The sequence below is a fragment of the Suncus etruscus genome, chromosome 11 (genome assembly GCF_024139225.1).
Source record: "Suncus etruscus isolate mSunEtr1 chromosome 11, mSunEtr1.pri.cur, whole genome shotgun sequence".
NCBI lineage: Eukaryota > Metazoa > Chordata > Mammalia > Eulipotyphla > Soricidae > Suncus > Suncus etruscus.
In genome coordinates, this window is record NC_064858.1 from 56373858 (window position 1) to 56398028 (window position 24171).

Here is a 24171-nt window from a genome sequence, read left to right on the forward strand (position 1 = left end):
GATGAATTGATTTTTGACATCAGTATAGGTAAATATACATACCGTATAATACCCGTGCTTTCATCACTTGTCTTGAGAGAGATCTTAGCAGTATAGTTAAAAGACTTCTTTTTTTTGTTTTTGTTTTTTTTTGGGGGGTCACACCTGGCAGTGCTCAGGGGTTACTCCTGGGTCCACACTCAGAAATCGCTCCTGGCATGCTCAGGGGACCATATGGGACACCGGGATTTGAACCAATGACCTTCTGCATGGAACGCAAACGCCTTACCTCTATTCTATCTCTCTGCCTCCCCCTTTCTTTTTGGTTTTGGGGCCACACCCAGTGGCATTCAGAGATTACTCCTGGCTCTGCACTCAGAAATCACTCCTGGTAAGCTCAGGCAACCTTATGGGATGCCAGGGATCTAGCTTGGGTTAGCCACATGCAAGGCAAATGCTCTACCTACTGTGCTATTGCTCTGGCTCCTAGTTGAAAGATTTCTGCAGTTGCCTTCCATTATTATTTTACTCCTGCTCCTTTGCCATACCATTCCAAACTTTGGCATTTACTATATTTCTGTAGCTTATGTGCCTTGACAGTGTGAAATGGCTGTACAATGTATGTGTGGAATGGCTGAATGTGGAATCTATATGTGGAATTACTGGTGTGGGATGTATTTGTGGAATGGCTGAATATGGCATATATATGGAATGTCTGGTATGGAATGTATATATGGAACGGATGAGAGTGGAATGTATATATGAATTGGCAGGTATGGAATATATATGTGGTGTAAAGGTGGTGAATGTTACTGCTTTTCCGAAGAGACTTTTTTTTTATTCTTTTTAAATATGCCCCCTCTTCCAAATTTATACTGGATCATGGGTGCCAACCTGTGACTTTTTAATAAAAATAGTTTCTTAACTATTGACATGTGGGAAAAAGAATAAGTTACATAGGTTGGCATTTGTTCCAATTATGATTGAAAGTCATATTGATTTGAACAGCCTTGCCACAAGTGAACTTGAGTATCTCCTACTTTTATAAGACAATTAGGCTAGATGCAAGTCCTCTTCAGATTTCAAGTGGATGAGTACCTTCACTGTTTCTAGAAACATGCTCTCGTGTATGTGCGTGCGTGTGTGTGTGTGTGTGTGTGTGTGTGTGTGTGTAGGATAGTTCATATGCCTCTGGACTATATTCCTGAACAGATTTTTTTGCTACAATTTAAAATTTCTTTAGTTCTGAAGTTTGAGTAAACTCCTTGTTTTATAAAAGATGACCATCAGGGGGCCAGAGTGATAGCACAGTAGTAGGGTGTTTGCCTTGCATGCAGCTGGCTCGGGATGAACTTGTTTTCCATCCCCGGGACCCTATATGGTCCCCCAAGCCTTCTGAGAGCAATATCTGAGCTCAGGGCCTGGAATAACACCTCAGCACCACCGAATGTGGCCCAAAAAAAACAAAACAAACAAGTAAACAAAAAAGATGACCATCAGGATTCTTTTCAACAGTCACATGAGAGGTCTTTCTTTCCCCCCCTAGTTTTGGGGTCACCACAAAGCCATGCTCAGAGGTCTCCAAGCTCAGAACTCATTATCGGCAGTACTCAGGGGAACCATATGGAATACCATGGGTCAAACTGGGATCAGCCATATTCAAGGCAAGCACTCTACCTGCTGTACCATCATTCTGCCCCAAGAAAATCCTTTTTTGTTTTCATTTTTGGGACACAACCAGTGATGCTCACGGGTTCCTCCTGGCTGTGCATTCAGAAATTGTTCCAGGCTTGAGGGACCATATGGGATGCTGGGGGATCAAATCACGGTCCGTCCTAAGTTAGTGCATGCAAGGCAAACGCTTTACCACTTGTGCCACTGCTCAGGCCCCAAGAAAATCATTTCTGATTACAGAATTAAGGTGAGCTTTTTCAGCGTACAGAAGGACAGAAACAAATAATAAAGCTAATAAGTTGTTATTGAAGATGTGATTCCAAAGGTGAAGTATTGTGGATATTTGGCCCATGTGGAGAGAAAGAACAGTTGAGACTTTTTCAGAGCATAGAAAAAGAGGAAAATAAGTCTAATGAGTGAGAAGCAAACTGTAATGTGGATTTAGTACTGGAGTTAACTGTAGAAAAGAAACTGTCCTTGGAATTAAATGCCAGAAATATAAAGATGTTTTAAAAAGAGAATAGTGAATAAATAGCTTCAATATTTAGTTATTTAGTTCGGGATCTTTAATGAATACTCATTCAGTTGTTCATTCATACAATCTCCTCAGTGTACAAAATTTTCCAATGAAAGCAGGTATTTGTATAATGATAGTTCTTTATACAGGGAGAAAGATTTATAGCTCATCTCAGTACTATTACAGAATTTTTTTTTTATCTTAAAAGTAGTTCTATTATTAGAGAATGATTAAACAAATGTCTAACTCTTTGTAAAGTTCATGCCACTGAAGTTTTTACACAAGTTCATTTCTTTCACAAAACTAATTTTGTTGAATTTTTCATAAAAAAAGTGCAACTACTAAACATTCTTGTGATAGCTTCTTTGTGAATGTGTCACTGTTCATGATTTGCACACGCCTTATAATTTAGGCCTCCTTTTGTTTGTGGTTGGCAGCTCCAACTGTTAAAGCTCTTGTCTGATGATGTGGGACTCCTTCGTTTAAGGGGAGAAGCTTCTTTGCTGCATTTTTGAAAACTGGTCTCGGAAGCTACTCACTGTGGGGCTTTGTCGAATACAAAGGATTATTTATGCTAAAGTAAAATGTATTCCCCACTGAATTAGCTTGTGGGAAGCATAACAAGCTCATTAGTAATGCTCGATTGTACTTTGGCCTTTTTGGTATGGTAGAGAGATGGGACAGATGACATCAAAAAGGACATTCTGTTATCCTTTGCTTCCCTGCAAAAAAATATGATGTACTGTTAGACTTTTCACTTAGGTTTACTCAAGTTCAACTTTAGTACTGAAGAAATGTTCCTGTGATATGTGTAGGTGGCCCTTTGAATAAGGTATGTGAGTACACTTTAGAGACAAAAATATCACTTGGAAAGTAAGAGTATTATATATAGCCTTATTATAAAGCATTTTGTGACTTTTTTAGTGTTATTTGGTGGTGATTTGGGGAAAAAAACAAACGACTAATATGCTGCTATCAACATTCAAACTCTTAGGTTTTCTATATTCCTTATGATTATTCCAAATGTTTCTAAACTTTCATAGTTTTATAATATGAAATTTCATTAAAGAGTTATGTTAATAATTTTGTAATTAAAATTGTATGTTTCTATATGCATAAAGAATAGTAATTTGGAGCTAAAATTGTAGTTGCTTTTGCTTTGTGTTTTTCATTTTGCCTCATGGGGAAAGTTTGCGTGAAAAATTATTATATAGGCATTAAGCTCTCTTTCCTAGTTCAAATTAATGTTTAGCATTTTTTACCTCGTTTGGCAGAAGCAGCTTATGATTAAGCTTGTGAAATATACAAATACCAGATGAACTGTCAAATTTTCATGTAAGGGTTAGATAACTGATACATACCTCAGTATCAGTTGTGATATTTATATTTACATGAGGATTATAAAGAAAATTGGAGACTTTATGTGAACTAGGTTTTATTATTTTTATTATTATTTTGCTAGCCAGATATTTCAAGGGTTTCTTTGATACTAGTGCCAGAAACCACATATAAAAATGTGTTTCAGGTTTTCCTCTTTCAAATTATGAATTAAGAAGCTGTCAGTGATTATTGAATACTCTTTTAGACAGATTATTCCAACTAGAAGGTAGTTTATAGGTTTTCAAATGGAGAAGAGGGTTAGGGGGAAATAGAAAGCTACCATTGTCTACATATTTATGTGTTTTTTCTGTTTTTAGAAAAACTGTTTTCATTCCCATATTGATGACCATGCAGCCTGCAATTCAAGTAAGTGACTTTCTTGGAAAAATATTATTTAATTTATGAGATTAACATACCGAATTATAATTAGTAAAATACAAAACTTATTATAAAAGATTTCACCTGCATTAATTTCAGCTTTCATAACAAGTATTTTTTACTTTTTAATTCTTAAATTCTAATCTTTAGTTTATATTGTATATTTGTAATAATAAAAATATTTTAGGAATGATGGATTGAGCATCTCCTTACTGCCCTGGAAAAAGAATAGAAATATTTTGTAGTCTTTTTTCTCAGGCAATTTAGTATATGTTTATAAATATTGTAATTATAAGAGCTATCAGTTAGAATTGATATAAACCATTTTTAATGTACCTGTGCATTTTAAGTAGCCAAATAGTAAAATTTAAGATTTTCTGCTTCATTTGGTAGGTTTAATGAGACAAAGCAAAAGATCCTAGAGTTCCAATTAGTATTTGCTGCTCTTCTTAAGTTTTCTTTCTTCTGATAAAAATGGAATATGATTGAATATTAAAGATCACAGTCACTTTGAGAGCTGGTGGTCTTAGAAAGATAATAAAATTTGCCCAGTAAAGTGAGAACTTTTACCAGATTTCTTTTCTGATAGTAGTCCTGTCTCTGTGGTGTGGGATTTGGGCAAGGTGTTTGACCTGGCTATTTCACATCTAAAGTGAGAGTACTACTACTGCTTTGTAGGGTAGATATAAGGAATCAATGAAAACAAGTACCGTAGAGTGGCCACTAGAATGCATATAGCATAGTGGACCCTTTAATTGTTTAAAATAAGAACAAAGATTCAGGTATAAAGCTGGAGATCATGCCTGTTTCGTGATAGTCATTTTTCAACTGCAAATTGATATTATTAAGATAGTAATATCTTTACTTAGAGAGCCGCAGGAAAGTACTTTACTTATTAGCTAAGAACAAGTCTGCGTGTAATTCTGCCTGTGCGCCCTCCTGCACCTTGCAGCTGTGTTGCCCTCTACAGAGTTCTGTTAGGCAGTTTGCCTTCAGAGACTCTGGAGTCCATGGCAGGCTCCCAGAAGATCTGATTCCTTCCCATTTAGGTCCTTTCAAGTCTGCATTTCTTATTCAAAACTGTTTTTAAATCCAATTACTTCTGTGTCTTCTTTTGTTCTAGTCTCAGAAACATTCTCAGTTTCTTATTCTTTTTGGCTGTTGTGTATATAGTGCTTTATAATCATTGTCACCCCGACTCTTTTTGCCTCCCATCTTTCCTAATCACCTTTAATATTTTCTTAACATGATGATTGTTTTCATAGTTATATCTGATATTTCCAAGAAATACTCTCTGATCTAGATTCCATCCAAACCTATTTATATTGATTCTGCTCCCTTAACACCACATGGAAGTTTTTATTTCTCTTCCTGATAAATGAGCTTTTCAGGATATTTACTTTTCTCTATTAGGCTTTCTCTGTTTCTTTATTAGACTGCTACTTTTTTTTTTTTTTTTTTACAGAGAGGAAACACCCAGTAACTAGCATTTTCAATTGATTTCTTGTTAATTTAATACATTTAGAACTTTTCTAGTCATTTTTCATATCTCAAAACTTGAGCTGCTTTTGAGCAAACAACTCTTTTGAGAATCTTTTGTGAACTCTTTCTAAAAAAAAAAGGCCATTTGTATGTGTGTATATATGCAAAATCTTCCCTAACTAACTTAAAATTGTAATTTGGCAGGCTTATAGCTTTTAGAATGTTTGAGAGCACTGTTATTAATGAGCTTTAGTTATTAACAATCTTTTAATAGATTTAATGTGATACTGATTATTTCAAGCCATTGTAGAGTTTTCTGTTTTTAATAATAGGAAAGCCCTGATTTGACAAAAAAAAAAAAGAAAAAAAATTAGGATGGCCTCTCACTACAATTGTCTTTCTTTTCACATGTAATTTTTTAAAAAAAAAAACAAAAAACTACCCTTCTAACAAATATCTCTCTTTTCTTTTTCCTTTCTCTTCTCTCTTTTTCTCTCTTACAAGCATGTATATCTGCTCTACTTTATTCAAGTTTAGCCAAATGGCTAAAGACAAATAATTCCAATTACTGTAAAATATCATTGATTATAAAATGCCTACAAATTGTATTGGTACAAAGTGATCTGCTGATATCTATTTCTCTCGCTCTCTCTTTTTATTTTATTTTATTTTTTGTTTTTGGGCCACACTGGGTGATGCTCAGGGGTTACTCTTGGCTATGCACTCAGAAATCGCTCCTGGCTTGGGGAACCATATGGGGCGCCCGGGGATCGAACCTTGTTTCTGTCTTAGGTTAGCCACGTGCAAGACAAACACCCTACCACTTGCACCACTGATCTGGCCCCCCTATTTCTAATTTCTTGGGCTATAAAAAAAAGTATGCTTATGTTTTTGCTGTTATACTTTTGAAATCACTAAAGGGAAATTCATGGAAATAAATAACACATTGTCTTTTCCCTAAACTTTGTACAATGGACCATTTCACAATCTTTATTCTCAATTCCTGAAATGTTGTTCAAATAAACATGTTTATCTTTGTCTTTGGATATTTTTACTGAATTTTGCTGGTTTTGCTTACCTCTTGTGGTATCTATCCATTTTTTTTTTCTTTACCCTTGGGATTTTCTTTTAATGCATGTTCCTTGAAAGCATTCTCCTTAAGCATGTTTCAAATAAGTGGAACATTGTTCATTTATTTATCCACAATTCAACAAATGTTGCTAGGCCCAATGTTAGCTGCTATAAAGATATAACTTATAAATCACTTTACAACCAAGTTGCTCAAAGTCTGGTCAAGCAACCTATTTAGCTTAATCTATGTAAAGAAAAAATATTTGCTTTCATTCTCTTAGCTTGACAGTGGACTCCATTCATTAACTAGGGTTTTGCTTATCTTTGCCACAATGTTGAATATTGAAAATCTTTAAAGTATGAGCTGCTGCAGTTTTACATATATATATATATGTATATATATATATGTATGTATATATATATATATACATGTCTTTTAAACACACAGGTATCTCACATGGACTTTTAAGATGTTTCCTGTCTATTTACTTACTGGCTTTGTTTACTAGGTATGGTTTGGTGAAGACCTGCCTCTAAGTCCGCAAAGTCCTCGGACCCCCAGGCATGGGCCAGGTTTGACTGATGTTTGTCAGTATGATGAATGGATAGCTGTGAGGCACGAGGCAACGCTATTGCCCATGCAAGAAGATCTCTCAATCTGGTTATCTGGCTTATTAGGTAAGGCTTAGATAATCAAGGAATGATTATTCTAGAGGCCTGGATACTTTACTAAGTGAAATGTTTGATAGCCCTGTTCTTATAGTTTACTTCCTAGTAGAGGCAATATTCTGATTCATCTCAATGCTTATGCTAGAATAAAAGGAAATTTAAAGCTTAAAGAAAAAGAGATCAATAATACTGAACTAACCAACATTTTCATTACTAATGTTAAATCTTATGTTTAAGAATATAGGTCTAATTTGGGAAGGGGTAGTTATATTTTACTGGTTTTCCCATAAATCCCATGGAGACTTGCATTTCTGATTATGTACTTTAGTTAAAATGATTACTATTCTGAGTGAGGCATTGAGAGGCATTGGACAACTAGAAAGATGTGTCATTTTACCAAGCATTTGGCATCACAGTTTTTTTTTTCTTCTTGGGCTACACCCTGTGACACTCAGGGGTTACCCCTGGCTATGTGCTCAGAAATTGCTCCTGGCTTGGGGGCACCAGGGATCGAACCAAGGTCAGTCCTGGTCCTGGAACAGCCGAGAGTGCCAGGCAAATGCCCTACCATTGTGCTTTTGCTCCAGCTTCTTGGCATCACATTTTTAAATCCTCATTTAGAGATTAAGATGAGTTCTCTGAACTGTCTCTACAGAATTCTCTGAAATTCAGAATTTCATGTAACATTTCAAAGTTTTGTCACAAAGCAAGTTGTCACAAGGAGTATTTACCGTATTTTCTGGCGTATAAGACGACTTTTGAAACAAAAAAAAGTCAACCGAAAATCGGGTGCCGTCTTATACGCCGAGTATATCCCGAAAAATGGTTCAATATGCTGCTAAACGAAAATTGTCTGAATATTGCCACAAAACGAATTTTCCAACTCAGTCCTGCACCAATCACTGCAAGGCTGCTCGGACCGCCTCTCAAACTCAGCCAATCCAAGCAGGCTTTTGATGCATGCAAATTAGATAATGTTCTGGACTCGAATCTACACTGTAAAAAGCCTGCTCAGATTGGCCAGAGTTAGAGAGGAAGTCTATTACAGTATAACCTTTGAACCTTTGCTTATTGTGATTGGCTCACTGTGGTACATGAGCACAGGAACCCATGCAGCACAGGAACGTTCTGTCTGATACAGTGAATATAGGCCTACACCTATGTTTTAACTGCAAAATTAGGGGGTCATCTTATACGCCGGAAAATACGGTAAATTAACCTATTTCCCAAACTAACTGAAAATATAGCAAACATGCACTCGAGTTATATCAGCTAAATGATTTAAATGCTTTTTAAGTTTACTACAAAATGTGCTTCTAAAGAAGGTATTTTAGAGATAAAAGTTCATATTCCCATTTGTTTTTATTATTAACTTCAGCTTTAAAATTAAAGCAAAATCCACTCAATTTATAGTATTTTCTTGTATATTGGTAGAGCTTTGCTTAGTTAATGAAGTACATATCATAACCTTTATGGTGAATACAGAAATATCAAAACTTAGACTTTTTCTGAAGGACAGAAAATAGACATCAGTTTTCTTTATTTCTTTTCTGTTTTCTTTTATATTTTTGCAGTGATTCTATTCAGTGTCTTTGTTTTTTTTTGTTTATTTGGTTTTTGGGCTACATGCAGGGGTACTCAGGGGTTACTCCTGGCTCTACACTCAGAAATCATCCCCGTATCTTGGGGGTTCATCTGGGATGCCAGGAATTGACCTTGGGTCCGTCCTGGTTGGCCAAATGCAAGGCAAATGCCCTACCACTGTGCTATCCCCCTCGGTTGTCTTTAATTTGATATTTGTCTTTTGTCATTTTCGTTCTTTGTTATAAATTGTAGGTGCCATGATTTGCAATCCTATTGCAGAATTTAATGCACAAACCCTCTACTAGAGTGTTCACTTCCTCCACCATTGTCTCAGTGTTTGCTGCCACCCTATCCCCACCATAACAGCTCTGTTTTGTTGATTAGTTTTTAGGTTCTATTGCCTTTGACCATTTCTCCATATATTCATATGGAGACTAATATTGTCTAACTATAGTTAAATTTTCATCACATTTGAACATACTGTTCTAGAAGCATCTAAATATGAAATCTGTGTTGTATTTAAGGTGTTAAAGTTAAAGCAGAACGGTTATTGGAGGAACTTGACAATGGAGCCCTATTATGCCAACTGATTGATGTTCTTCAAAACATGGTGAGAACAGGCAACTCTGAAGAACTAAGGGTAAGTCAATATTTGACAGTAGTGATTTTATATATGGTCCATATTCGTTTATGGGCCTTTCTTATCATCTTTACAAGATTATAACTTCCTCCCAACTGTAGATGAGAACTTGATAATGTGCTTAGACATTTAGATTAAGCATCTAGAAAATATTCTTATAAAATGGAGATAGTAGGGGACAGAGAGATAGCACAGTGGTAGGGCATTTGCCTTGCATGCGGCTGACCCAGGAGGGACCTGGTTCAGTTAACGGCATCCCATATGGTCCCCTGAGCCTGTCAGGAGTGATTTCTAAGCACAGAGCCAGGAGTGACCCCTGAGCGCCTCTGGGTGTGGCCCAAAAACCAATCAATAAAGTTTAAAAAAATAGAGATAGTACTGTTCAACTCGTAGTATTTATTTGTAAAGATCTTACCAGGTTTACTAGGATAATATTTAGTGGTTCTTAGCTTTGCTTCTACTGCAGAGTAAAATATCCAAAAACTACCTCTTCTTGAACTTTGCTTATAGAATTGTTGAGTGTTAAATGAGAGATCTTGTGATAGATCTTATTAAAAAGTGAGGAGCTATAATCATCACTATCACTTGTATTTTCAGTATATTGTTTGGTAAGTTTACCAATATCAATTAATAGAATGATTTTTTAGGAGATTTTTTTCCATTGATCCTGAAGTCATTTTTTTGAGGAAGACAAGGTTTCTCTTATTTTCATAAAACATGGGTGTTAGACATTGCAAATAAAAGTATCTAACATGTAAAAAAGGGAAGAGAGAATGAGAGAGAGAATATCTGCCATAGACGCAGGCAAGGAGAGGGTAGGAGGGAAACTGGGGACATTGGTCACAAGAAATGTTCACTGGTGAAGGAATGGGTGTTGGACTCCATAATTGAATGTCTGAAATTGAATAATGGGTAACCTCACATTCATTCAGTTAAAGAAATTATTTAATAAAAAAAAACAACATGGCTATTAGTGTGAGTTTTGAGCACTCAAATGGTCTTGAAAATATAAAGTGGTATTCTCCTGGGGTGATGTGTGTGATATATATCACATTGAAAATGGAATTCAATTTTTGGTCCACAATATAATTTCACTTCCACAGAAAATTATTTTCAGAAATTAATCATGTTTTATTGAGATGATTATATAATATATTTAAAATAGTTGAAATGATTATCAATAATGAAACCGTTAAAATTTAATTATGATATCTAAACAGTAGATTATTATCCATATATAAGAAATGACTACTTTAATCTTTTTTTTAATCCTTAACATTACTTACAACTAATCTATCACTAAGTGTGCAAGTGAATGTATAAACACAAATTAAACTGCAGAATAATTTGTCTCTGTAACTCATTTGTCACCTATAAGTACGTACTTCTGAATAGAAATGTGTTAGTAAAATTCTGAATGAAAGAATTTCAGTTGAAACTTTCTTTTTATTTGGCTATTTTATTTTAATTCTTTTCATGATCATATATTTTTTTTACAGCTAGCTATTTTAATTCTGAAAAATAATAACAGTAAGAAGGATATACAGGAAATGGTAATAGTGGTTATTTCTAAGGAAAAAGAGGAACTGAGTGATAAAGGTGGGGGAAAGATGTAACTGTGTCATTATATTTAAAATATCATGTGCCTAAATTTTTTCAATTAAAATTTAAACTAAAACCTCAATTTAGATTATCTAAACACTTGGTCTAGCTTTTAAAAAAGCTCTGATTCTATAATATTTAGACAGTCATTTAAAATAAAAAGAACTTGAATGAAGAATGGGCTGCAGGGGTTGGAGAAATAGAACATTGTGTAAGGCTTATAAACAGCTTCTATATAGCTGTTATAAACAGCTTCATCTACAGCACTCCATATAGTCACCCAAGCCCCACAATAAGTCATCTCCTAAGTGCAGAATCAGGAGTAAGCCTGAGAACAACCAAACTGCTATGGCACCGGTGGTGGTGGGGGCGGGGGAGGGGGGAGAAAGCATGACTCTTAACTTCCTTGTTTGATAGCTTACTCAAGAAACTCAACATTTTATGAATCAGTAATAAGGAAGTAAAAATGATTCTGTATGTGTTAACCTTTAACAAAATAAATGAAACTATGTAGTATATAGTTTGTATGAATGAAACAGTATATAGAGAGACATATAACTATGGAGATGTGCTTCACAATTATTAGGCTGTTGATGTCATGTTTGTGTCATGTTGAAGAACAAAGTTCTTGCTTGATCTTGCTGATTTTTTTTAATCTAGATTGTTTTCCCAGGATCCTAGAATATATTTAAATAAAGTATAATTTTGGACCATACTAGGCAGTGCTAGGGCTTTTTCCTAGTTCTGTGCTCAGTTATTATTCCTGTTCATACCGTGGATTGAATCTGGGTTGGCTACATGCTAAGGCAAGTTCGTAACCTGCTTCTTTTTCTTTCTTTCTTTCTTTCTTTCTTTCTTTCTTTCTTTCTTTCTTTCTTTCTTTCTTTCTTTCTTTCTTTCTTTCTTTCTTTCTTTCTTTCTTTCTTTCTTTCTTTCTTTCTTTCTCTTTCTTTTTCTTTCTTTCTTTCTTTCTTTTTCTTTCTTTCTTTTTCTTTCTTTCTTTCTTTCTTTCTTTCTTTTCTTTCTTTCTTTCTTTCTTTCTTTCTTTCTTTTCTTTCTTTCTTTCTTTCTTTCTCTTTCTTTCTTTTCTTTCTTTTTCTTTCTTTCCTTTCCTTTCTTTTTCTTTCTTCTTCTTTCTTTCTTTTCTTCTTTCTTTCTTTCTCTTTCTTTCTCTTCTCTTCTCTTTCTTCCTTCCTCCTCTCCTTTTTCTTCCTTCCTTCCTTCCTTTTTCTTCCTTCCTTCCTTCCTTCCTTCCTTCTCCTTCCTTCCTTCCTTCCTTCCTTCCTTCCTTCCTTCCTTCCTTCCTTCTTCTTTCTTCTTCTTTCTTCTTTCTTTCTTTCTTTCTTCTTCTTTCTTTCTTTTCTTTTTTCTTTTTCTTTCTTTCTTTCTTTCTTTCTTTCTTCTTTCTTTCTTTCTTCTTCCCTTCCTTCTCCCTCCTTCCTTCCTTCCTTCCTTCCTTCCTTCCTTCCTTCCTTCCTTCCTTCCTTCCTTCCTTCCTTTCCTTCCTTCCTTCCTTCCTTTCCTTCCTTCCTTCCTTCCTTCCTTCCTTCCTTTCAATATGGAATGCTTCACGAATTTGCATGTCATCCTAACGCAGGGGCCATGCTAGTCTCCTCTGTATCATTCCAATTTTAGTATATGTACTGCTGAAGCAAGCACAACCTGCTTTCTTTCTAAAAATTTCTTTATTTTCTTTCTAAATTTTTTAATTATATTTTTAAATTTATTGAACCATCAATAAAGGTAAAAAGTTACCAAGTTGTTCATGACTGAGTTTTAATCGTACAATGTTCAAGCACCCATCCATCCCTTCACCAGCATCCACATCTCGACCACTGTCCCCAGTTTCCCTTCTACCCACCCTAGCCTGCCTCAGTGGCAGAAACTTTTCCTTTTTCCTTTTAGGCACTATAGTTTGCAATACTGATAGGATATTATGCATTACAAAATATTTTTAAAATACTTTCCCCCATAGCATATATATTTTAATTGAATTTAAAAATTTAAGTATTATAAAGTAGGTATTAAAATATAAAAATATCTTTCATATATTTTTTGAAAGCATTTTTTTTTACTTTTCCAGAATTTTCCAATGAGAAAAGTACCCTGTAAAAAAGATGCTGCTTCTGGTTCATTCTTTGCTAGAGATAATACTGCAAACTTCCTTCACTGGTGTAGGCACCTGGGAGTTGATGAAACTTACCTCTTTGAATCTGAAGGGTTAGGTAAGTGCTATTATTGTCACGGTTATGCTTGATGTTTATAACTGTACTTTGGTTCTTTTTCTTTTTTTATAACCTTTTGGTGATGCTGGGGATTGAAGTGAGGATCTTACATATACAAGGCAAATGCTCTGCTGTTAAGTTACATCCTCAGTCCTCACTTTGGACCAGAGAGATAGCTCAAAAGGCTGGAGCACATGGTTGTTACATTGGAGGCTTAAATAGGACTCCCATTGACACATTGTTCCCTGACCCCAAGTAGTAAACAAGAAATGCCCCCAGATATTGAGCACTATTGACTATGATCCAGAAAACAAACAAAATTCAGTTTTTCATTTTGAATGTAGATTCAAATAACACCACATTTAATTTTGTTTGGGTAAAAATACTTGAAATACGTGAAATAGGGGCCAGAGCAATAGCACAGTGGTAGGGCATTTGCCTTGTATGGTGGCCGACCTGGGACGGACCCAGATCTGATTCCTGGCATCCCATATGGTCCCCTGAGCCTGCCAGGGCCAATTTCTGAGTGCAGAATCAGGAGTAACCCCTGAGTGCCACCAGGTGTGGCCCCAAAATCCAATAAAAACCAAACAAAAATATGTGAAATAATTGGAGAATCAGTAATAAAAGTAAATTTATTTTTGTGTTTTATATATATGTATGTGTTGCATAACTAGGTATGTACATTATAAAGCTTATACATGTAGAATACTCTAGAAATATATTATGCCCTAAATAAATTTGCTATAAGAATGTTCTGGAATAATACTTTACTAATTACTGTTTTCATCAAAAATTATTCTAGCAAGTCTAAACTTCTACTAATTTCTTTCTAACTGGATAATTAAGGAAATAATAGAAGGCCTAATGTGTATGGTGTTTAGCTTTACCTTTTAAGCAGCAGCTGTCAACGTGATTAGCTAAATAGATTAATGACGTTCAAAGTTAATTTTGAATAGCTATGCTAAACTGAAGAACTATTGATATTTTCTCATTTCTTTTAAGCCAAGAGAATCACGTGTGCAGTGGCTTTAGTGGAGTCTAGGTTTTAACTATATTCTTTCTCAAAGCATTTATCTCTGTTTAATATACCTATCTACAAAACATATGATGTTATAATAGGAGTAGTAACCTACCAAGGGTGAGTATTCTGCCTGGTGGAGAGAAGTATTCCATCACTGTCGTTGTTTAGAGCTGCTGATTTGTGATGATAATAAATGGCATATTCTTCTTAGTATTTTACATTTCTCTATTGAATATATAGACTCATTTTGTCCACCTAGGGTAGGCTGCTTGCTTTGCTCTTTAGGTATGCCTTAGAGTGACATTCTTATGAAGGATTAAAATTTCTAATTTATCTCTTTTTCTCTTTAATTTCTTTTCAGTATACTTATATAAGTATATTCAGTAATCAAGCATATGCCAAAATCACGGTACTCTGTATACAAGTTTTAAAGAATCAGAAAATTAAATAAAGTCTACTATATGAAGCATTAGGCCTAAATTTCCCAAGGATTATAGGGATATTTGTATTTTGATCTCATATTCTGTAACTTGCTGAACTTTTTTATTAACTATAAATGTGTACAAAAAGAAGTGTCAAGTAAAATATCCAGTGAGCACTCCAACAATAAAGATAAGCACCACATAAAGGCCATGGCCTTGAGTTAAAAAACATGGCAGAGCACATAAAGGAAGAAAAGGAAAGAAGAAAAAAAAAACAAATATAAATGGAGACAACAACTTCAATAACCACACCAAAACAAAGAAATCGACAAAAACTAGATAAATAACTAAAAAAGAAAATTGTTTTGTGCTTTTTTGCCGTTTTTTTTTTTTCTTTTTTCTTCCCTCCTGCACAGACACAATAAATAATGGAGTCATTCGAAAAGGAATTCCCTCGGCCTAAGAGATACAGGGTTTCTCCGGGGGGGGGGGGGGGGGAATGCTCCTAGGGGAGCATGACAGAAAATAATTGAAAACACTGCTTTGTGGTAAATCGTCTCAGAAAGATTTTTTAAATCTTCCTTCCTGTTCTGTTTTTTAGAAAGCTTGAGAAGGCAGTTAACAACATATAGTTCTAGGCTAATAATTCCTTAGAATAAAATTGAGTTGATACATACTTTTGAATAGTAGCTTCTTTTGAGAGATAGGAAATTAAAAAAATGGGTTTTGGGGGGCAGTAGGGAGCCACACCCGATAGTGCTCAGGGCTTAATCTTGGCTCTACATGCAGAGATCACTGCTGGTGGACTCATCCCCTGGGGATTGAACTCAGGTCAGCCGTATGCAAGGCATACACCCTATCTTCTGTGATATTACTCAGGCTCCTGAAATATAAATAATTAAATGTCTCTAGGTTTTTTTAACTTAAAATTGTAAACAGGTAATATTTTGTGGTAAGTTTTCCTGTTAGCTAAGTATATAGAGAAAATAATGTCTTTTCTAAATCTGCAAGCAAATAAACCTACTTTCTTCTTCCTTATTTTCTTTTACCACTTCCATGCTATAAAATATCATATTTTCTCATATAATTTTATCTCCTAAAATATTTGATCTTATATTTTTAGTTTTGCACAAAGACCCAAGACAAGTATATCTTTGTCTTCTTGAAATTGGTCGGATTGTATCAAGGTATGTACTATACAATATTTCATAATTTCAATACCATAAACATTTTAATCTTTCCTAAATGAAAGAAAATAATTTTTGATGGAAATAAACCTGATTTCCTATGGTATTTTTCTTCTTAAAGTAATCAGTATCTGCTTGTTGATTTTGTTCTGCTTCTTCATTTCACATTAAAATGTAAAAGTTTATATTAGAATAAGAGATAGTAGAGGGATAAGAAGCTTTTCCTGCATAAGTTGAACCCATTTTGATTCCCAGCACCACATACACTACCCCAATCCTACCAGGAGTGATCCCTAAACTCAGAACTTAGTGTAAATCCTGAGCATAACCACCACCCTTCAGAGTTTATCTCCCTTCCTCAGCTCCCTGTTACGCCCCTTCCAATTAATGATAGATTAAGATTTTACAGTCTTTTAGCAGGCCAAATTTGACAAATTCTCTGGAGACAGGCGGATCTGACTACTAAGTCAAGGCTTAATCTCAGACTCATACCTGTCTCAGCCCCATCTTTATTCATGAGCTTACTATAGAGGCATCATTCAGGATCCCCAGATGAATATCCTTAACTAAATATGAACCATAGTATCAAAATTATAATCTAAGATTTCGGCAATCTGGGGCAATGAAAGCATTTCCAAATGTCACAATGAGAGAATTGGTAGGAGTTGTACTCTTTAAAATAAAATAACATAACAATCTTCAGCAAAATGTTTGGGTCAGGGACCCATAAATGATGAGCTCTCCCCATTGTTTTTCAGATATGGTGTTGAGCCACCAGTATTAGTAAAACTTGAGAAAGAAATTGAGCTAGAAGAGACATTACTTAATACTTCAGGCCTTGAAGATTCCATCAGTATTCCAAAGTCATGTTGTCAGCATGAGGAATTGGATGAAGCGGTAAGTAACACTCCTTTTCTGCTCCGAAGATGAAAATGTCATCATTTACCACAGTTTAAAAGAAAATATTTCCTGTTTAAGATTCATACCAATACTAATTTCTAATTCAGTGGGTGGCATATTGAGAGAGGAAGAACCTAAAAGAGGAAGTTATGAGGGCAAAGTTCTAAATCTTCCCCTAGAAGGTAGAAGCAGACTTATTTTTTTGTTGTTGTTTTTGTTTCTTTGGTTTTGAGACTACACCCGGCAACACACAGGAGGGGTGCCTGGCTCTACGTGCAGGAATCGCTTCTGGCAGGCTTAGGGGACCATATCGGATGCCAGTGATCGAACATGGGTCTGCCAGTTGCAAGGCAAATGCCTTGATTGAAGAATATATAAAAATAAGCTCTCTTTATAATAATTTATTTATTAATAATAAATTATTGATGTTACTAATTATAATCATTAATATTATTAATAATTTATTAATTTAGTGAGTTATATAAGAAGATAAATTCTGGATCTGTTGATTGAGCTCAGTTGATCTACATTTGTTTATTTGGGTAGATAAGAATAAATTTACAGGGCCCGGAGAGTTAGCACAGCGGCGTTTGCCTTGCAAGCAGCCGATCCAGGACCAAAGGTGGTTGGTTCGAATCCCGGTGTCCCATATGGTCCCCCGTGCCTGCCAGGAGCTATTTCTGAGCAGACAGCCAGGAGTAACCCCTGAGCACCGTCGGGTGTGGCCCCAAACCCCCCCCCCAAAGAATAAATTTACAAATGTAGTTTTCTATTACTAATCAGGTAAACTGGACTTATTTTAAGATACTTTAACATTATTCCTAAATTCAGTTAAGTGAATTTATTTATGCTCTCTCTTTTTGAAGTAATTGAGTAATGTATGCATGGCTTTTGCTTTTTCAAGAATACAATTTTAGTAAGACAAAATATTTTTCATAGTACCTAACATGAAACATTATTTTCACCCAATCTTAACTCAGCAAATATTAATGTTAATTTCTGTTTAAGTGTAAAATCCCTGGATTTTTATATGTATGTATATTTATACACATAAATGTCTTTTTTCTTTTAAAACCTTTTTTTCCCCTAATTTTATTTAAGCATCATGATTTGCAAAGATGTTCCTAATACCATTGTTTCGGGTAGTCAGTATTCTAATACCAATGCCCTCACCAGAATGATCTTCCCTCCACCATTGTCCCTACTTTCTCACCCATTCTCAAGCCTGCCCCTTTAGCACACACAAAATAATCTATTTTATATTGTTTGTACAACAAAATGGCAAATGGCATTAGCAAAAAAAAAGTTCATTAAAAGGAAATTTATGAAAATTATAATATCTCGCAATGATGTTATTAAAGTCATTGTTTGAGGATTTATTAAACTGTTTGTTGCTAGCTGAGCCTTCAGTGTTATTGTTTTTGCTCATTGAGCCTTGTGGACTTCTGTGCAATTTTCCAGGCTACTGGCTGTTAATAGTGTGAAATATGAGAATGTTGCATGGCTGCATACATGGCAGGAGCTATAGAATTGGGATGATTCTTTGGCATGCTTCATTCCAGATTAAAACAGGCTGTTTATATGCTGAGGCTTTGGGGGTGTGGATGTGACTTCAGGGTCTTCTGGCATTGAGGGTGAGAAGCTGCCCACCCCCACTCTGAGAAGGCTCCAGAGTAAAACTATTTTTTAAATGCATACTGTAGTTAAAAATTCTGTGAGTTATTTCAAAGTTGTATATTCTAAAAGATTGGAAGTTGCGATTTCTTCTGAACTTTTATCTCTTTAGGAGATTAACAGTTTGTGTTATTTGTTTATTTGGGGGCCACACTCAGCAGTGCTCAGGGGTTACTCAGACAATATGCACTTCTGGCAGGCTTGGGGGACCTTATGGGATGCTGGGAATTGAACCTGTTTGGCTAATATAAGGCAAGTGTCCTTTAAGAAGGGCTACTTGAACTTGATTTTACATTTTTCTAACCTTGGGTGAATAAATGAACAAATCTATGAATAAATAGATTAATATGAATAATTAATAAATATATTAATAATGAATAAATCTGTGCTATTTTATTTTATGGTTTTTGGGTCACATCCAGTGAGGTTTGGGACTTACTCTTATTTCTGCACTCAGAGATCATTTTTGGCAGCATTTTGAGGACCATATGGGGTACCAGAGACCAAACCCTGGTTGATCATATGCAAAGCAAGCACCCTGCCCACTGTACTATTGTCCCAACCCCCATCTCTCTTATTTTAATGGTAATTTTGAAGCAAGTCTGATATACTAGAGATAGGGAGGAATTCCTATGTGTGACTGGCCTGTCTTTGATTTGCCAGAACTGTGATCCAGGACTCAAAGGAGTTCAAGCTTAATTAACACTGAACTCATACTTTCCCAGGGCTTCCCACTATATTAATTTGAGGGGCTCTCCCATCCACCAGCTTCTCCAATGTTCAAAGAGGACACTACAACCTGGGGAACTATAACAATGAGACTTAGCAAGACCTCCCTGCAAGTTTTTATATTCAGTTGGCCAGTGTCTGGCCTAGGGGTTATTGTCAATAAGTAAAGGAGATAAATTAAGTTTTTTAACTGCCTTTAAATTTTTATCTTTGAGATTGATTTTACCAAGTGTCAAATTACCATATATTTTGACATTTAATTGCTTCTTGTTATTTAACTTTAATCTTAGGTTAAACATATTGCTGAAGACCCTCCTTGCAGTTGTTCTCATCGATTTTCTATTGAGTACTTATCTGAAGGACGTTATCGACTAGGGGATAAAATATTGTTCATCAGAGTAAGTCCATCATTTGCTTACAGATCTTGTTTCAAAATTGGGTTTATTGGTTTACTAGCCTCCTTTTCTCCCAGTTTAGCTTTTAAAAACTTGAAAGCATTCTTTTTTTTTTCTATGCTTTTGTTTTTGTGTTTTGTTTTGTTTATAATTTTTTAAATTACTTTAAACACAGTTGGATTTTTTTTTTCACAATTACAAAGTTGTTCATGATTGCAAAGTTGTTCAGTCAAATAGTACAATTTCCCACCACCAATGTCCCCAATTTCCCTTCCCTCCCCCTGCCCCGGAGTAATTTTCTTCTGTCTTTATCTCTCTCTTTTTCTTTCTCTCACTATCTCCTGTCTCTCTCTTAGATACTGTTTTACAATAATATTGTTACTGAAGGGGTGTCATGCATACCATTTTACCTCCTTTCAGCACCCAGTTTTTGTCCAGTGTGATCATTTCCAACTCACATTGTCATAGTGGTCCATTCTCCGCCCTAACTGCATTATTTGTGGCAAGCTTCCTACTATGGACTGGTCCTCCTGACCCTTGTTGAATAGAGGGCATTCTTAATAGAAAAATCTTACTATGAGAAAAAATATGGAAGACTTTAGTCTTCTCAAGTATACAAGCAGTTTAAGTAAAGTTCCTTAGCATAACAAATAATAGGCTAATAGTATGAAATTATTTACACATTGAATATAATTGGGGAGAAAATCTACATATAATTCAACATATTTTTAATTCCAAATTTTCTAAGAGAGAATGATCTTCCAAAATAATCATAAAAAATTATTTTATGGGGCTGGAATGATAGCACAGCAGTATGGCTTTTGCCTTGCATGCAGCTGATCCTCAACAGACCTGGGTTCGATCCCAGTGTCCCATATAAGTCTCCACTGAGTGCATAAGCCAGGAGTAATCCCTGAGCATGACCGGGTGTGGCCCAAAAACATACAAACAAAAAAAATTATTTTACATCTAATGAAATTAAATATTCATAATACATAAGACAAATGAGGAAGACAGGGAAATAATTCAGGTGTTAAGGTATTTGCCTTACTTATAATTGGCCCTGGCTCTATCCCTAGAACTGTATAGTGCCTTGGTATTACATAGTGACTCCTGAACACAAAATCAGGAGAAACCTTTGAGTACTGCTAGGTATAGCTCCAATTCACCAATCTCCAAAAAGAAGAAGAAATGATGACATTGCAATTTTTAATTTTATATTTTGATTTTATTGACACAACATTATTTATTATACATACTGGTATGCTGATTTACATGTTTTCTTTTCTTTTCTTTATCCTATCTTTAATTTACATTTAATTGTCCCTTTGCTGTTAAAAGTATTGAAATTTAACCTATTGAGCTTTCTGTTCATCTTTTGATGTGTACTGTTTTATTCTAATTTGACAAATAGCATAAAATTACTTAAGAATATAATTTAAAGCCAGGAGATAGCATAGTAGTTTACTTGGTTCCATTTTTGGCACCTTGTGTTCCCCCCAAGCATTACCAGGTGCTACCTTGAAGACTCAGCACTGGTGGTCCAAATATCCTGGCTTTCTGGCCTAGTCAGGATCGCATCATCAGGCCCTTGACCTAAACTGATGACTAAAATTTTTGGTGATATTCCCCAATCCCTGGAGCACTGCTTGGGAGACTCCCCAAGATAATTTCTACATTTTCCTATTTATTTCATATATTATCATTGTGCCTTCACACTTAACCTACTCACACAGAAAGCTGGATGCACTCCTGCTCAGGGGTTACTCCTGGCTGTCTGCTCAGAAATAGGTCCTGGCAGGCACGGAGGACCATATGGGACACCGGGATTCGAATCAACCACCTTTGGTCCTGGATCAGCTGCTTGCAAGGCAAACAACGCTGTGCTATCTCTCCGGGCCCTTTTTTTTTTTTTTTTTTTGGTTACTCCTTTCTTTTCCTTTTTTAACTTTAGGTACCATGATTCACAATACTGTTATAACATAGTTTCATGCACACATTGTTCCAACAATACATCCAACACCAGAGTATCTGCTTCCCTCTACCCGTGTCTCAGGGACCCCTTCCATTCATCCACCCTCCATTTTTTTTCAACCTCCAACCCCCACACTCAGTTCTATAGGCCAGTTTCTAGTTTTTGTTGTCTTTGGCCATTTTGGCTCCTTTTACTATGCATCTTTATTTTATTTTTCTGTTTTTGGGTTTTTTATTATTCTGTTTTTGAATTGGTATACTTTTTAACATTTTTAATGCAATGCATAAAACAGTGTAGTATAATGATAACACACAGAGTGTAGGATGTCAAGTTAAATCCTGTAGGGCAATCATACGCAATTGTGCAGATTTCTTGTTGAAAGGACAGGGGGCCTGCATATCATCCTGGTCTTACCAGAGACCAAATATGTCTTCCCTCACCAGAGCATCATTTGGGTGGTGCAGCCTGGTGCACTTGAGGCCAAGACTTGTGCAATTCAGGACATCTTTTAAATGTAATTTTATTTTGGAGGACCATACCCAATGGAACTCAGGGGTTTACCTGGCTCTGCACTCAGAAACTACTCCTGGCATAAGGGATACCAGGGATCGAACCTAGGTTGGCTACATGCAAGGCACACGCCTTACCCGCTATACTATCACTCTGCCCCCAATTCAAGATACCTTTAAACTGTTTTCATTTTGTTTTGTTTTTCATATCTGCTAAGAGTAAATGCATCACACTTTTAGAGAGATTAGATATAATACATATGAAAATATCATTAAATTACAAAGTATGTGTTTTATGTCATTTTTATCTTCCAAAATTCTTTATTACGACACACTTCACTCTGTCCTGATTATTTCTTTTTTTTTTTTTTTTTTTTTTGGTTTTTGGGTCTCACCCGGCAGTTGCTCAGGAGTTACTCCTGGCTCCATGCTCAGAAGTTGCTCTTAGCAAGCACGGGGGACCATATGGGACGCCGATGATTATTTCTTGTTTCCCTTTCTTCCTCTCTCCTATTTTTCTTCTTGTTCTTTGGTATTCAGTGTTTTATTGAACAATATGAACTTTGCAACTTTTGTAAGGCAGTCATTTGATTTATTTTGGGATGAAAATTATGTGTAAGTATACTTCTTAGAAATTGGAGTGGAATGTACATTCCTAGTGTAATGATTCATATGAACTAGATCTATTGTTTTACTAATACAAGATGGTGACCATTCATAATGAAGCTGTTGGAAAATACTCTGAGTTTCAGAAACCATGGACATAACAGAAATGTTACTGCTTATGAATCGTAAATGTGAACCTTACAGTTTTACAGCTTTATCTCTTATTTTCTTTTGGGGAAAGATGCTCCATGGAAAGCATGTCATGGTTCGTGTTGGTGGAGGCTGGGATACTCTTCAAGGATTTTTGCTCAAATATGACCCCTGCCGAATTTTGCAATTTGCAACACTAGAACAAAAAATTCTAGCTTTTCAAAAGGGCATTTCTAATGACAATGCTACTGATTCACCTGTCAGAACACCTAAGCCTCCTGAAATGAATCCTTTGTCAGCAGTTGACATGTATCAGAAACAAAAATTAAAACCTGGCACACCAGTTGGTACCCCAAAAATCAAAGAAAAGCAGGTACATCCTCCAGAAGTGTTACTTTCCTCTTCCTTGAAAGGGGCTTGTTCAAGCCCTGCGTCAGTACGTTCTAAACTGCCAAATTCTCCAGCAGGAGCATCAAGGGTCTACCTTAAATCCTCAAAAAGTCTAACCAAGAAACCACCTGCTCTTACAAATAATGCCTCTTCTTCTGTGGCTTCTTCAAATCCAGTAGGTAAAAGCACGACTTCACAGGCTTTCTCGAAGCCTGCACCTTGTATATCTGAGTCCTTGAAAAAATGTGTCTCCTCACCCCATACTCCTAAGGCCAAACTTATTCCAGCCCAGAATTCAAGGAACATGGCCAAGTCTGTACTTTCAACAAACAAACATCCTGAGAAAAATGAATCAAAGCATTTGAAACACAATCATGTTTCTTCCAGAGATACTGCAGTATCAGCCACACATTTGAGTGCAACAGCAAAGTGTCCAAAGCTTCCTAAGGGAAATACACATATAAGACCTAAACCACCTCCTTCTTTCCAGTCTCCTGCAAAAATAACAAAATCTAGTTCCAAAACTATGGCCACAGATCTAGGAGTTCAGTCTCAGCCAGCTGAGGGAGAGCTGCAAACAGGAATGGCACGAGCACAGACACATAAGTCAACCTCAAATTTAAACCAGCCGCTTTCTGCAAGTGCAGCACGAGGATCAAGAGAGAAAAATATGGTTTCAGTTGTCAAAAAGAAGCCACAGACTAAAAGCTCATCCCAGAAGACAGAAGCTAGCTCCTCCCGGTCACCTGGGCGTATTCCACTGTCCATCATGAGTCTTCCCCAGTCTCCTGCCAAAACACCAGCAGTGCAACGATCAGCAATGCAGACGGCCTCGAAGGGCCCTTGGTCCACCAAAGGTCCTCCACAGAGAGGTAGGGCCCCAGCTTCAAGCAGGAAACCTCCTTCCTCTGGGCTGGAAGCAGCTGGTGATGAAAAGCCTACTGCAAAGAAAAAGGATGATGATGACCATTATTTTGTTATGACTGGAAGTAAGAAACCTAGAAAATAA

The 24171-nt window shown here is 35.9% G+C and overlaps 1 protein-coding gene and 1 non-coding gene across 2 annotated transcripts; one reads left to right on the plus strand and one right to left on the minus strand.

The window, feature by feature from the left end:
* Positions 1-3892: 3892 nt before the first annotated feature.
* On the plus strand, positions 3893-24171 carry GAS2L3 (growth arrest specific 2 like 3). Its single transcript, XM_049782810.1, has 8 exons — positions 3893-3916; positions 6991-7159; positions 9259-9374; positions 13060-13201; positions 15771-15834; positions 16593-16731; positions 19428-19535; positions 22864-24171. Exons 1-8 carry the CDS (start codon positions 3893-3895, stop codon positions 24169-24171), a joined length of 2070 nt encoding a protein of 689 aa, XP_049638767.1.
* On the minus strand, positions 12529-12635 carry LOC126023634 (U6 spliceosomal RNA). Its single transcript, XR_007500741.1, has one exon. It is a non-coding gene; the product is annotated as a U6 spliceosomal RNA (small nuclear RNA).

Coding starts and splice junctions, on each gene's coding strand:
- GAS2L3 (XM_049782810.1), top strand. CDS start 3,893: ATGACCATGCAGCCTGCAATTCAA. Junction 3,917..6,990: donor CCATGCAGCCTGCAATTCAA/GTAAGTGACTTT, acceptor TTTGTTTACTAG/GTATGGTTTGGTGAAGACCT. Junction 9,375..13,059: donor GCAACTCTGAAGAACTAAGG/GTAAGTCAATAT, acceptor TTACTTTTCCAG/AATTTTCCAATGAGAAAAGT.